Consider the following 15,282-nt stretch of genomic DNA (forward strand, 5'->3'; position numbering starts at 1 on the left):
AGAACACCACAAGCTGGACATTTCTGTGACTCAAAAACAGCTGTAACTATGGCAACACCAAATGAATTACCATTTCCTGTATGCTTGTATTCCCCCCGCCCCTCAACACACAAACAGCTGCTTTCCAAATAGAAGAGAAATTCAGTCATGAGGTATGCACTATCGCACTCAGGCAGGGACATGTGCTACTCAGTCAGTGACCAGAGAATGTTGTCACCGTCATCAGGCATTTAGACGAAAGGCCAGGTATGAAGTCTGGCCTTCCTTCCCACACAGCCAGAGGGAAAGCAGTCACATTCACAGAAAGAGGACTTCAAAGACATATTAGCTTTAGTTTTTAAAAATTCTGGATTGTAACAGATTGCCTTTTAGAGAAAAATTTGTGTTTGTGTGTGTCATGTGTACATACATATGTGACGCCGAAGGTGACACCAATGGCTTCTCATATTGCTCCCACCTTATATTTTTGAGTCAGGGTCACCTACTAAACCAGAAACTCACCAATGGCGTAAGACTAGCCAGTCAGCAAGCCCCAGGGATCCTCCTATCTCCGCCTCCCCACCTCTAGGATTCCAGGTACACATCACACCTGACTTGATCCTGAGGGGTGAGTGACTGGAGCTGGGGCAGGTCCTCCTGCCTGTACCTGTACATAGGCTCTGTACCTGCTGGCCATCTCTCCAGCCCACTGAGTACAACAAATTCCCTATATACCATCACTGTCCAAAGAACAATTTTGTCCAAGGGAACAATTTTAAGTAATTTAACTTATATGAATGTTTCTTCTTAAAAGTAGTCAGGAATACTGTGATTTGCTAATGCCTTTCTCATATAGTGTTTGCCAATTACAAACCCACTCATCAAAAGAATTTTACAGGAATGACTTGGACTTCAGGAGTATCTAGCTGCCACTCACTGCTGCTTTTTTACGTTAGTCCTTACCCACATGGTTACACCGGTTCTGAGCATCCCATTTGTACTTGGTTCAGCTTTAAATACTTTCCAATAGGGAAAAAAACGGTCACAGAAAAGTCATTTTTCAAGAACATCATACTATATACCCAATTTCAGTCCTCTCATTTGCTCCCAGGGTTATATTCTAAAGCTTCATCAATAATTGAAAGATGAAATATATGGTATGATCTTCTGCAGATGCAACATTGTTGTGGTCATTTGTCAGAGAACTAAAGTCCACATAAACCTTGCTGGTCTACATTCTTCCAAAGATTAGAACAGGAGGGAACTGGAGGGAGCTGGGGGGAGCTGGAGGGAGCTGGAGGGAGCTGGGGGGAGCTGGGAGGAGCTGGGGGGAGCTGGAGGGAGCTGGAGGGAGCTGAAGGGAGCTGGAGGGAGCTGGGGGGAACTGGGGGGAACTGGGGGGAGCTGGAGGGAGCTGGGGGGAGCTGGGGGGAACTGGGGGGAGCTGGAGGGAGCTGGGGGGAACTGGGGGGAGCTGGGGGGAGCTGGAGGGAGCTGGGGGGAGCTGGAGGGAGCTGGAGGGAACTGGGGGGAACTGGGGGGAGCTGGAGGGAGCTGGGGGGAGCTGGGGGGAGCTGGAGGGAGCTGGAGGGAACTGGGGGGAACTGGGGGGAGCTGGGGGGAGCTGGAGGGAGCTGGGGGGAGCTGGAGGGAACTGGGGGGAACTGGGGGGAGCTGGAGGGAGCTAGGGGGAGCTGGAGGGAGCTGGAGGGAGCTGGGGGGAGCTGGGGGGAGCTGGAGGGCAGTAGCAGTGTCAGGGAGAGAAGAAGCAGCACAGAAGCAGAGAGAAGAACAATAGGGCAGGGTGGGGGTGGGGGCAAGGGTGGGGGTGGGAGCAGGGGTGGGGGCGGGGGTGGGAGGGTGACAGGAAGAGAAGGAGGAAAAGAGGAAGAGAAGGAAGGAGGAAGGGAGGAGGGAGGAATTATGGTATTTGTGAAAGTTGATTAGAATCAACAGAATCTAGGTTCAGGGAACTGCCTTGAGGGTCTAAAGATGGGAAAGGGAAACCGAACAGACAGTGCTTGAGGGCAAGCTCCTGACAGAGAAAAGGGACAAAGAGGACCCACTGAGGAAGAGAAAGAGGCAGAGAGTGAGTCAGCTGGGGCAGGGGAGAGAAGGACCTAGCGACCATCATAAACACAAGAGAGCTGAGAGAACTCAGAGAGCGCAGGAGAGGGCGACATTTAGTCACCGGTTCTAGAACAAGTGTGATGACTCCTTGTCACCATCACACCATCCACAGAAATCAATCGCCAGGGCTCCTGACCTCTGTGGACAGCCGCTTGCTGTCCTGTTTGCGCTGGTGCTCTGCTGCATTAGCCACGGACTCGGCCAGCTGGTACATGTCCTGCTCCGTGGGAGCGCCCATGAAGTTCAGCATCGGGGGCTCCCAGCCATTGCGGAACCTCGGAACGTAAGGCGGGATGAACTGTTCTTTCGGCCACTCTGCTCTGTAGGGTGACATCGAGTTGGTATGTTAAATAATGTGTTCTCAGTCATAATTCCTTCCTAGGTGGATAGCAAACACAAAAACAACTCTACTTCTCAGGAGGGGGAAGAAAACCTATTTATGCCAGTCGCTCACACAAATAAAGTGAAAGAGTGACTCAATCCTGCTGTACGATCCACTTCTCTACTTTGTCTTAACTTTTCCTGAAGCCTGATGCTCAGCCTGGGTGTAGGCTTCTTAACGTTGTGCATGGGAACAGAAACGCAGTAAGCATTTAAAGCGGGGAACCCAGCAGCATCTAAAGTGCTCTCTAGTTCTCCCCTCCCCCTTTAAACCTGCAGGGTATCTCTGAAAATAGAAACATCCAAGACTGTTATGAAGGGTCATGATTTTTTTAAACTGCAAAATTTCCTAAAATGAAGCAGATGACCAACTTTGTAAATTAAAAGTACCAGCTTCATTTTCATTAGGAAAGTCAGCTACTCTGCAGTCGCCAACAACACCCACTCATCAGCTAATGCCACTCGAGAGAAGGCTCACACAAGCTGTGTGTCCTTCTCAAATCACAGGTGAGGCGACCACAGAGACTCCAGCTTTGCTTTCTCCTCTGTGCCCTTTGCCTTACTTTCCACAGGTGACATGTTCTTCTGTGACAGGTCTACTATGATGAAATGAGGCCTTTTCTTTAACTTATTTATTTGGTACCTTCTTGATCCTTTTCCTTTCCATGTGTTTTTAAATCCACATTTATTGCCTAATACCCTTAATGAGGACTAAAGTGACCGATGGTTTCCTCATGTTAAAAGCTAATTACATCCTTCCTTTTGATGCAGCTATTTAAACCACCATTACATTCTCTGATTTCGTGGTCGGGCTCGAAACAAAGTCACTGAAGACCTCAAGCTCTTTTTGTATTCTATGAGATGTGACAGATTTAATAAGCCTTATGGAAAAAAAAATTAAACCTGGCCTAGGCTAGTCATAACATCACAATCAGCATAAATCTAACATTTTACAAATATATTTAAGCCATTTTAACACAGTATAAGACATAAAATAAAGGTTGGAGAAGAGTGGTGGTAACTCACACCTTTAATCTCAGCACTCAGGAGGCAGGGGCAGGTGATCCCTGTGAGCTCAAGGCCAGCCTGGTCTACAGAGTGAATTCCAGGACAGCCAGGGCTACTCTGAGAAACCCTGTCTCAAAAAACCAAAAACCAAAACAGACAAATAAAAAGGGCTGGAGAGACGGCTCAGCAGTTAAGAGCACTGGCTGTTCTACCAGAGACGATCCAGGTTTAGTTCCGGGCACCCACAAGTAATTTCAGTTCCAAGGGATCCAACACCTTCTTCTGGCCTCTGTGTGTACCAGGCATGCATGTGGTGCATATACATACATGCAGGCACTCACATATAGACATAAAATCAAAGGTACTAAATTTTTCAATGAAGATATAAATACCATGAAAACTATAGAGTATGATCTCCTGATGCATGGATATTATAAATAAGTACACAAATAAAGAAAAATAGTACTATAACATGAAAAGCAGTGCATAGCACTTTAAGGAATTTCAGTTTGGTAAAACAGAGTGCAGACTACATTCCCACATACACAGTAGCCGAAGGCCAGCAAGTAAGCGGGACTGTCTTGTGTGTTTCAATAAAAGAGCAAAGTGATGAACTGGTCCACATCTTTTAGGGGACAAGGACAAACTTCCAGAGACTAGTTGCTAAGTGGTCAGGACACTGAGTTATTTGCTCTGCCCAGGGAAAGAAAAAGCGTTGGTCAAACTAAGTATACTAAGGGGTATCCTGTGAAGCTGGAACTGCCGGATGGCCAGCGCTGCTTGGCACGTGTCAGCTTTTGCTAATAGTTTGTCCTTCTCCATCTCTTTATTAACAAGTGATGGTGATTCTAAAACTAGCCCCGCATCTCTTTTCCAGTGGGTGATGGTTCTAAGGCAAGAGAAAGCCGATTACTACGAAGCCAGTGCTACACCATTAACAACCCCCACACACACCTCTATCCCACCGCACCCCAGGCTCCTCTGCCTCTGGCTACTTTTGTCCCTAGGCATGGTGGCCCCAGCTAGCAGACTGATCTCTGAAAACAGTTGCATGCTAGTGCAACTGGTAGCGCATTCCTGTAATCCTAGAACTTTCAGAGGCTGAGGCAGGAGGATAACAAGTTCAAAACTAGCCTAGGCAGTTAACTAAGCAATTTAGCAAATACCTGTCTCAACATTAGAGAGAGAAAGAGAGAGAGGGTGGGGGGAGGAGAACAGGGACATGACTATGTCACACTCTTGGTCACAAGGTTGGTCACTCTCCACAGCCTTCCGAATCTGCTCCTTTAGCACAGCTGTCCGAATCTGCTCCTTTAGCACAGCTGTGAGGTCGTCCTCACCAACCCCGCTTACATCTGCATGTCTTCTGTTTTTACACCAGTCCTCTTCCAACCTTTCTCCACGACTGTCCACTACCCCAAGGTCCCTCCTCCCTCGTCTCTGAACTCTCACTGTCTCTTGTCTTCTTTTGTGCTTCTCTGTCAGCTGCTCTATGGCCACAGAAGCCCTCCACATCCTACTGGAAGGCCACTGCCACGGGACTATGAACCCCGACTCTGGAGCTTTGTCACTTAAGATGTTATATGACTTTAAGAAAATGTGTTGGCCTTTCTGAGCCTTATTTCTTCATCTGTGAAACAGAAATAACAACCATATCTCTATAAAACCCATGGAAGAACACAGAGTATACACTGTGTGCTTGTAGATGTGTGTGTGTGTGTGTGTGTGTGTGTGTGTGTGTACTTGTTGATGTGTGTACTTTTAGGTGTGTGTGTGTACTTGTAGATGTGTGTGGTGTATGTGTGCCTGTAGGAGAGTGTGTGTGTGTGTGTGTGTGTGTGTGTGTGTGTGTGTGTACACCTATTCCCACTTGGATTGTTAGATGCTGGCTTGAAATACCAGCTCTTCCTGAGAAATAGATGTCCCTCTCTCTCTCTCTATCCTTTTCTGTCACTCCACCTGGCAGATGGGTCACAGTCTGCTTATGTCACGCTCCTCCCCTTCTGCACACATTATACTTCCTTTATCTGGCAACATGGTTTTAATTTTTTTAATTTTTAAAATTACATTTATTTAGTCAACTCATGTGTGTGTGTGCGCGTTGGAGGGGGTGTACACATGCCATGGCATGCATCTTGGAGGTCATAGCACAACTATGTTGAGTCAGTTCTCTCCTTCTACCACGTGGGTCACAGGGATGGAACTTGGGTTCGGGTTTGGCAGCAAGAGCCTTTACTTGATGAGCCATCACCCTGGCTCAACTTGACAACAAACTTTTCTTTTTTCTTTCTTTCTCCCCCCTCCCCCACCCTTTTTTGTGTTTTTTTTTTTTAAAAAAAAGGGTTTTTCTGTGTAATAGTCCTGGCTGTCCTAGCCTCTGCTTTGTAGACCAGGCTAGCATCGAACTCACAGAGATCTGCCTGCCTCAGCCTCCTGAGTGCTGGGATTAAAGGCATGTGCCCCCACTGCCTGGCAACAGCAAGGTTTTCAATGACATTGATTTCTTCATCCCACAACATGTAGTTCTTTATACAAATCTTACATAATTGTCTCCCTGGTTTAGTGCAACAGACAGAGAGTGCTCAGAGCATCCCAGGTCCTAAATGCTGAACTTTCATGTGCTTACCTGACTTTCAGCCAAGTCTCGCCCAGTGACATCCACAGCTGCCGTTCATCTGCAGTGACTGTATAGTTTAAAAAATCAACTGTATCTTTAGTCAATAGTGGGCTGAGTACTGAACTGGCCAGTTCAGGACCGCCTGTTGCCTGGACCACCTAGATGGAAAACAAACCTTTCTTAGCAAGAAAATGATTATTTGTATACTCTGAACTTTATGCACAAAATCAATGCCAGAATTAAGCATTATTTCTATATGTTTGAATTAAAAGTTGATGTTGTATAAGATATTAGAGAGTGAAAAATGGTTTCTCAAACTGACTTATCCAGAGTGAGGGTGCATTACTGTATAAACTTAAATAGTTTAAGGATACTCACAGCACCTACATACTGGCTATATGCATCTATTACTTTCCCTGTGAAATACTAACGGCAGTGCAGAGAGCCCTTATCTGCCTACTTAACCGTCTATAACTTCCATAGTTTTCTGTTATTTAAAAGAGACCAGTTGCAAATGGCAAATCTGTTATGCCAACATTGGAAACTATGGATCCTGAACGAACACTGTGGAGAGAGAGAGAAAGAAGCCTTAGTCAGCAGTTCATGCTATGCCTGTGGAGATGTGTAAAACTGAAAAGGAGCCAGAGAGAAAGAGAGAGACAGGGAGGGGGGGGGGGGGAAGAAAGGGGGAGAGGCAGGGAGAGGAAAGAAACAATGGCAAACAGTACCCCCAACTCCACAGAATCCAATTCTAGTAAGTTTCCCTGATTTGATAGGGACAAGTTAATGGTCAGCAGGAAACAGGTGCACACTTTGATAAGCAAAACACCACCAGTGTGTGTCTGAAAGCAGCTCCACATTTGTCTCACTGTAGCAATGTCCTGGCTGAGGGAAGGTTGCTATCTTGTAGCAGACAGGCTGGATAGAGACTGTTACAGTCTGGCCTTCTCAGAGACGTGCTTCAGGAAGAAAGAGATTTTTTTTTTTTTTTTTTTTTTTTTAATGCTTTTGAATGGCTAGAGACTGAGACAACGTTTCTCAGGTCAGGGGCTCTGGGAAGGCCACGCTGTTTTGTGGCTCTATAAACACAGGATTTTCTAGTAACCCTGCAGACCCTTCCTTCATTACCCAGAATCCAACTCAGGTGCCACATCTTTTGGGCATCCTTAATGCCAGCATGATTCTGATACGGGGCTCACCTGGTACCCACTGCCCTCAAACAACTGGTGCCCAGAAGTGACAGACTACATTGTAACATAAAGCTTATCTTCTTTTGATTTAACTGACTTTAAACTGCAGAAGACACAACATTGGGGAATCAAGGCAAATACTGAAAGATTGTGAGTGAAAGCCTTGAGTCAACTCTTCTGTGAACACAACGCACCTGACTAGCCAGCACTACAGTTTCTGTTTGTGTCTTTGGATTTTTAGTCAAGGTCTCACTTTGCAGTCTACACTGATCTTGCACTTTCTCTGGTGCCCACTCTGTCCTCAAACTCACAGCAAATCTCTTGCCTCAGGCTCCCAAGTGCTGGGAGTACAGGTGTGAGCCAACATGGCAGGTTCAGTTCTTTTGGGGTTTGTTATTTCAGGTTTTCGAAACAAGGTCTGACTATGTAACTCAGGCTAGCCTGGAACTCACTATTCTACCCCAGCCTTGGAAGTGCTGTGACTGAAGGCGCATGCACCACTGTGCTCAACTCTGTGACTGCAGCTTTCCACTCCCAACCCAAAAGCATCTGCAGAAAGCATGCAGAGATGACTAACGGAGTGAAGGAGTTGCATGCTGTACCTTGTGGGTTAGCAGAGGGGAAGGAGACTATCGGAAAAGAGCTAAGTCAAGAAATTCAGCAGACATGCATACACACCATGCATTACCGCCATGTCTGTGTGGCACAATGAACATGGAGAGGAGAGACTTGCAAGCAAAACACTCCACATTGCCTCGCTTATAGGAAGCCCTAAATGCATGTCCTTCCCCAGCTCCCTGACCAAGTAAAATGTCTACGGCCCTGCACGGAGCAGCAGGATCTGATGGTGAGAACACTTTTTGGGGAAAGGCGAAGATAAAACTGGTAGATATTTTAAGACAGGCAGCTGATCACAACGGTTAACTGAGTTGGGAACATGACTTGAGGTGGCTATTAGATACCTGTTTCAGACTTGTGAAAAATAAAAGTCATGGCAAAAGCTGCGTGATAAGCATGTGGTAATACCAAGACAGGATTAAATTTTGACTTTGTTAGTGAGCTAGTGTTGATTTCTTCCCATTTGGATGAGATGGATCTCATTGTTTTACTGTTTCTGTTGCTTTTATTTTTGAGATAGGATCTTACTGTTTAGCCTTGGATGACTCTCAACTCACTGTGTAGCCTAGGCTGCTTTTGAACTCCTGATTCCCTGCCCTCAGGCTCTGGAGTTTGGAATTACCAACTGCCAGAACCAAATTTAATTTGTTCTAATTTTTTTTTTTAAGAGTTGTTCAATAAGACTAATTCAACAATACCTAGATTGTCAGAAATTCACTATAGGACACCATATAGACACACCCAGCAACGATTAGGGTCGTCTGGACAATAACAATAGAGGTTCACCCCTGACCACTGAGCAGTCACCCCACATCCATGCTGACAGTGCTACTTAGTCTTGTCTGTTTGTAAGCAAAGCTGGACTCAGACGCTCCCTCGGCTTCCTTAGTCAGCTCTGGGAAGGCAGCGTGACTTTCATGCCTTTGGTTTCTTGATTTTTCTCTTTCTTTAAAACTTTAATAAAATGTATGAGAAATATTAAATTCTCTCTGGTTTTGATGAACATTAAAGAACTCAACTACACAAATTTTCACGTTCTAAATCAAAATTGGGGAATTTTTATTTTGTATGGCTTTATCTTTATTCTTTAGGGAAAAAAATCACATACATGATAGAGCAATCACATATTGCGAATAATTTCCATGCTGCTTTGTCATTCCATTAAAAAAAAAAAAGCAGGCTGGAGAAATGGCTGAGTAGTGAACAGCAAGTATGGTGCCCCCAGAGGACCTGAGGGAGAGAGGGGCTCCCAGCGGCCTCTACCTTCAGCTCTGGGGATCTGACACTCTCTTCTTTCTTCTTAGGACAACACACATACGCACGCACACACGCACACGCATGCATGCACACACAAATACACACAAGTAAAACAAATACTTTTAAGTCATTTATTCTTTGGTTAGAATGAACCACTTACAGCCACTCCACATGTTCCTTCCTTGCCTTGTAAAACCTAGTACTTGTGTGTGAATTCCTAAACATGAGTCCACCTAACTTCCCCAGTTGTTCTGGAAAACAGGATGTTTGTAACAATGCTAGGTTGCAATAAATCGCTATTAAAATGTGCACGTGTGTGTGCCAAGTGCCCAGCCATAAGTGAGGTGTGTGTCCTTTTCAACTCTCAAACTTCACACTCTCAGAGTTTACACATGGTAAGGAAAACAGGACCCAGGTAAGGCAATCAGAGAAGCACACCTAAGTAACTCAGCCTCTTGGATGGAAGAGACACTAAGAATGACTGCCTGGTTTAATTAATAAATACTCACCATATTTAGTGGAGTAAACAAGAAGTGAACCAGATCTGAAGCACTCGGGTTCTGGATATGAGACTTCAGCTTGGCCTGTGACACAAGAAAACAAATGCATTACCACAAGGCAATCACCCCAAGGACGGACACTCACACAGAAGTCCAAGGCAGACCCAGAAGGGCATCCCTTCCCTAACACTTCTGCTTCAAGGGGCTCCCACACCATGGAAAGAATGAGAGGAAGAACATTCAGCTAAGAAACCCAGGCATTGCCTCTCAGCTAAGAAACCCAGGCATTGCCTCTCAGCTAAGAAACCTAGGCATTGCTTTTCAGCTAATCGTGTCTCTTCGACACGCATGCCTTGCAATCAGATGTTATAATTAAAGGCCAATCAAAGCACACACCCACAAATCTGCAGGGACAACTGTATCTCTTAATTTAATTTCCAGGAACATTCTGGCTAGTCTTTGATCTTTTCCATCTGTTTCTTCTAATTATACACAAATAAAGCCCACCTACCAGAAGGTTGAATCCATGTTTAAACTTCTGGAAACAGTCAACAAATTCATCAGGAGGTGGGGGTTTCGCCCTCAGCGTCAAAACACCCTCTGAGGAAATAAAAACCAGCAGAGGGCAGATGAGAACAGAGTCACAAGAAAGTTTATTAAATGAAAAAAAGAAATCCACATTTGTGTCCACAGCTAGAAGATTATGCCAGATGTGGACCTTCACTCTACAACATCTCTTATTCCAATAAATTAAGAAGATCTTAAATTTAAATGGATTCCTCTACCCTTAGGCACTCCCAGTGACTCAATTTTAGAAATATGACTTGAAGCCTTCCTATGTTCCAGGAACTCATGTCATCATTATAAAGACTATAAAATTGAGTAAGTGACAAGCCCTGCTCTTAATGGCCCTGAAAAATAACAGAGGAAATGAATCAGAAGAGTAACAGGTGGAGTGACTGAGTGCTAGGGCAGGAGACTGTCCTGGTTGGGAAACGGGGACCGTGAATACTGGAAAGTTCTTTCAAGTAACTTTTAAGATGGGATCTGAAAAGCTCTGCGCACCTCCCGCCCCAGTCACCCTCACCCCGGGTAGTTTGTGGAAATAACATGAGAGGATTACAACACTGTATGGAGTAAAAGAGAAATTGCATGGACACAAAACAAGCAACATGAATCCAGAGAAACGTGAGGATGGAGAGGAAGACTCTGCTCAGACTGTGGGTGACTTTGAATGTCAAGGTAAGAAGTGACATTTTAATCAACAGTCCACAGAACTATGTGTGCTTTGGGACAGACTCCAACTTGGAATTCTAAGGAGGGAATCCCATTGGCTGTGGCATACCTGTAACCCTACTACGGGAGAAGGGGAGCCAGAAAGATCGGGAGTTCCAGGTCACCCTCAATTTCATAGCAACTTTGAGGCTAGCTCTGTGAGACCCTGTCTCAGCGATTGATCAGATTCTCCCTAAAGGACAGAACACTAGAGGGTTGAAAACTGCTTTTAAGCTGGGTCAAAAAGGATGACAGTTTCAACTGGATGCCGATTATGAGAATGAAAAGAATGCATATAGATGAAATTGGGGAAAATAATCCTGTACACTGTGTAAAAATGTATTGCTGTGATTGGTGTAATAAAAAGCTGAACAGCCAATAGCTAGGCAGGAGGTATAGGCAGGACTTCTGGACAGAGAGAGCCCTGGGAAGAAAAAAGGCAGAGTCACCAGCCAGAATTGGAGAAAGCAGCATGAGCAGTACAGAGAGATGAGGAAACAAAACACATGCCAGAACACAGATTAAAAAATATGGGTTAATTTAAGTTATAAGATCTAGTTGGGAACAAGCCTAAGCTAAGACCAAGCATTCATTATTAATAATAAGTCTCCGTGTTGTTATTTGTGAGCCGGTGGTCCTGATGAGAAAGTTCATCTACAGAAAACAAGTCAAAAATAGCAGTCTGCTGAAGAAAGAAGACATGGAGTCTGCTTCTGAACCTGGTAACCTGGAGGACAGCTACTCTATTAAGAAATCAGAGGAGGAGGCTTCGTTTCAGAATACGTGCAGAGGAATGTCCACGTCTCTACACCCAGGACAACACTGAAGGCTGCCCACTCTTACTACACAGCTAGGAACTGCAGGAAGACTTGAAGTCAGCTGTGATGAGTGAGACATGCACTAGATTTTCTTTTCTTTATTCAATTTGTGCCATTTGCCAGAGGAAATAGAAACACTACCCTTACAGTAAACTTTTAAACATTTCCAGCCAGTTTGAGATAACCTCTTACTCTATATCCAGGTTGTCCTGGAACTAAGAATAATCCTCCTGCATCAGCTTCCTGAATGATAGAATTCCAGGCCCAGTTTTTTTTAAGACATTTCAAACACTGGCTCTTCAACAGCTTCTATGCAGCTTTGAATGTGAACGAACTGTTGGTGGTTCTGTGATAACAGGTTCAAATCCATTGGTATTTTAAAATATTTTCATTAGAAAAATCAGTTTTAATGTTAAAAAAGTTCCATATTTACAACAAAAGAACTCTACGTAAAAGAACAATGTTATGAGCAGACACCAACTTTATAACTACTGGTGAAAACCACAGGTGGGTGACAACCACCTGACCTCAGAGTCACTGTGACTTAAAAGTGCAGCCAGCTTGAAACTAACATGAGCTCTTCCCTCTGCTCTCGAACCCCTGGTCGGGCTAAAACTACAGGGCCCTGGTCCAAGATCAGCGCATTGGAGCTGTTTACTAGGACCCCAGCTCCTCAGCCCTGAAGTTCTGATAGCCCTACAGTGTGGAAGGCCCACTCTCCATGGGTCTGATAGCCCTACAGTGTGGAAGGCCCACTCTCCATGGGTCTGATAGCCCTACAGTGTGGAAGGCCCACTCTCCATGGGTCTGATAGCCTTACAGTGTGGAAGGCCCACTCTCCATGGGTCTGATAGCCCTACAGTGTGGAAGGCCCACTCTCCATGGGTCTGATAGCCCTACAGTGTGGAAGGCCCACTCTCCATGGGTCTGATAGCCCTACAGTGTGGAAGGCCCACTCTCCATGGGTCTGATAGCCCTACAGTGTGGAAGGCCCACTCTCCATGGGTCTGATAGCCCTACAGTGTGGAAGACCCACTCTCCATGGGTCTGATAGCCCTACAGTGTGGAAGGCACACTCTCCATGGGTCTGATAGCCCTACAGTGTGGAAGGCCCACTCTCCATGGGTCTGATAGCCCTACAGTGTGGAAGGCCCACTCTCCATGGGTCTGATAGCCCTACAGTGTGGAAGGCCCACTCTCCATGGGTCTGATAGCCCTACAGTGTGGAAGGCCCACTCTCCATGGGTCTGATAGCCCTACAGTGTGGAAGGCCCACTCTCCATGGGTCTGATAGCCCTACAGTGTGGAAGGCCCACTCTCCATGGGTCTGATAGCCCTACAGTGTGGAAGGCCTACTCTCCATGGGTCTGATAGCCCTACAGTGTGGAAGGCCTACTCTCCATGGGTCTGATAGCCCTACAGTGTGGAAGGCCCACTCTCCATGGGTCTGATAGCCCTACAGTGTGGAAGGCCCACTCTCCATGGGTCTGATAGCCCTACAGTGTGGAAGGCCCACTCTCCATGGGTCTGATAGCCCTACAGTGTGGAAGGCCCACTCTCCATGGGTCTGATAGCCCTACAGTGTGGAAGGCCCACTCTCCATGGGTCTGATAGCCCTACAGTGTGGAAGGCCCACTCTCCATGGGTCTGATAGCCCTACAGTGTGGAAGGCCTACTCTCCATGGGTCTGATAGCCCTACAGTGTGGAAGGCCCACTCTCCATGGGTCTGATAGCCTTACAGTGTGGAAGGCCCACTCTCCATGGGTCTGATAGCCTTACAGTGTGGAAGGCCCACTCTCCATGGGTCTGATAGCCTTACAGTGTGGAAGGCCCACTCTCCATGGGTCTGATAGCCTTACAGTGTGGAAGGCCCACTCTCCATGGGTCTGATAGCCCTACAGTGTGGAAGGCCCACTCTCCATGGGTCTGATAGCCTTAGAGTAAGGAAGGCCCACTCTCCATGGGTCTGATAGCCCTACAGTGTGGAAGGCCCACTCTCCATGGGTCTGATAGCCTTAGAGTAAGGAAGGCCCACTCTCCATGGGTCTGATAGCCCTACAGTGTGGAAGGCCCACTCTCCATGGGTCTGATAGCCCTACAGTGTGGAAGGCCCACTCTCCATGTGTCTGATAGCCCTACAGTGTGGAAGGCCTACTCTCCATGGGTCTGATAGCCCTACAGTGTGGAAGGCCCACTCTCCATGGGTCTGATAGCCCTACAGTGTGGAAGGCCTACTCTCCATGGGTCTGATAGCCCTACAGTGTGGAAGGCCCACTCTCCATGGGTCTGATAGCCCTACAGTGTGGAAGGCCCACTCTCCATGGGTCTGATAGCCTTACAGTGTGGAAGGCCCACTCTCCATGGGTCTGATAGCCCTACAGTGTGGAAGGCCCACTCTCCATGGGTCTGATAGCCCTACAGTGTGGAAGGCCCACTCTCCATGGGTCTGATAGCCTTACAGTGTGGAAGGCCCACTCTCCATGGGTCTGATAGCCCTACAGTGTGGAAGGCCCACTCTCCATGGGTCTGATAGCCCTACAGTGTGGAAGGCCCACTCTCCATGGGTCTGATAGCCCTACAGTGTGGAAGGCCCACTCTCCATGGGTCTGATAGCCCTACAGTGTGGAAGGCCCACTCTCCATGGGTCTGATAGCCCTACAGTGTGGAAGGCCCACTCTCCATGGGTCTGATAGCCCTACAGTGTGGAAGACCTACTCTCCATGGGTCTGATAGCCCTACAGTGTGGAAGGCCTACTCTCCATGGGTCTGATAGCCCTACAGTGTGGAAGACCCACTCTCCATGGGTCTGATAGCCCTACAGTGTGGAAGGCCTACTCTCCATGGGTCTGATAGCCCTACAGTGTGGAAGGCCTACTCTCCATGGGTCTGATAGCCCTACAGTGTGGAAGGCCTACTCTCCATGGGTCTGATAGCCCTACAGTGTGGAAGGCCCACTCTCCATGGGTCTGATAGCCCTACAGTGTGGAAGGCCCACTCTCCATGGGTCTGATAGCCCTACAGTGTGGAAGGCCCACTCTCCATGGGTCTGATAGCCCTACAGTGTGGAAGGCCCACTCTCCATGGGTCTGATAGCCCTACAGTGTGGAAGGCCCACTCTCCATGGGTCTGATAGCCCTACAGTGTGGAAGGCCTACTCTCCATGGGTCTGATAGCCCTACAGTGTGGAAGGCCCACTCTCCATGGGTCTGATAGCCCTACAGTGTGGAAGGCCCACTCTCCATGGGTCTGATAGCCCTACAGTGTGGAAGACCCACTCTCCATGGGTCTGATAGCCCTACAGTGTGGAAGGCCCACTCTCCATGGGTCTGATAGCCCTACAGTGTGGAAGGCCCACTCTCCATGGGTCTGATAGCCCTACAGTGTGGAAGGCCCACTCTCCATGGGTCTGATAGCCCTACAGTGTGGAAGGCCTACTCTCCATGGGTCTGATAGCCCTACAGTGTGGAAGGCCCACTCTCCATGGGTCTGATAGCCCTACAGTGTGGAA

The 15,282-nt window shown here is 47.0% G+C and overlaps 1 protein-coding gene across 1 annotated transcript in view; it reads right to left on the bottom strand.

Annotated features, from left to right (window-relative positions):
- Nucleotides 1-15,282, bottom strand: part of Eps8 (epidermal growth factor receptor pathway substrate 8) — a 77,363-nt gene that overhangs the window by 28,715 nt on the left and 33,366 nt on the right. The window contains exons 10-13 of the mRNA XM_059258726.1: nt 10,192-10,280; nt 9,690-9,764; nt 6,125-6,273; nt 2,246-2,429 (exon numbers count right to left, since the gene is read on the bottom strand). Of these exons, the coding sequence (XP_059114709.1) occupies nt 2,246-2,429; nt 6,125-6,273; nt 9,690-9,764; nt 10,192-10,280 (497 nt within the window). The remainder of the gene's footprint in view (nt 1-2,245; nt 2,430-6,124; nt 6,274-9,689; nt 9,765-10,191; nt 10,281-15,282) is intronic.

This window comes from Peromyscus eremicus, chromosome 3 (genome assembly GCF_949786415.1).
Source record: "Peromyscus eremicus chromosome 3, PerEre_H2_v1, whole genome shotgun sequence".
In the NCBI taxonomy this organism is placed as follows: Eukaryota; Metazoa; Chordata; class Mammalia; order Rodentia; family Cricetidae; genus Peromyscus; species Peromyscus eremicus.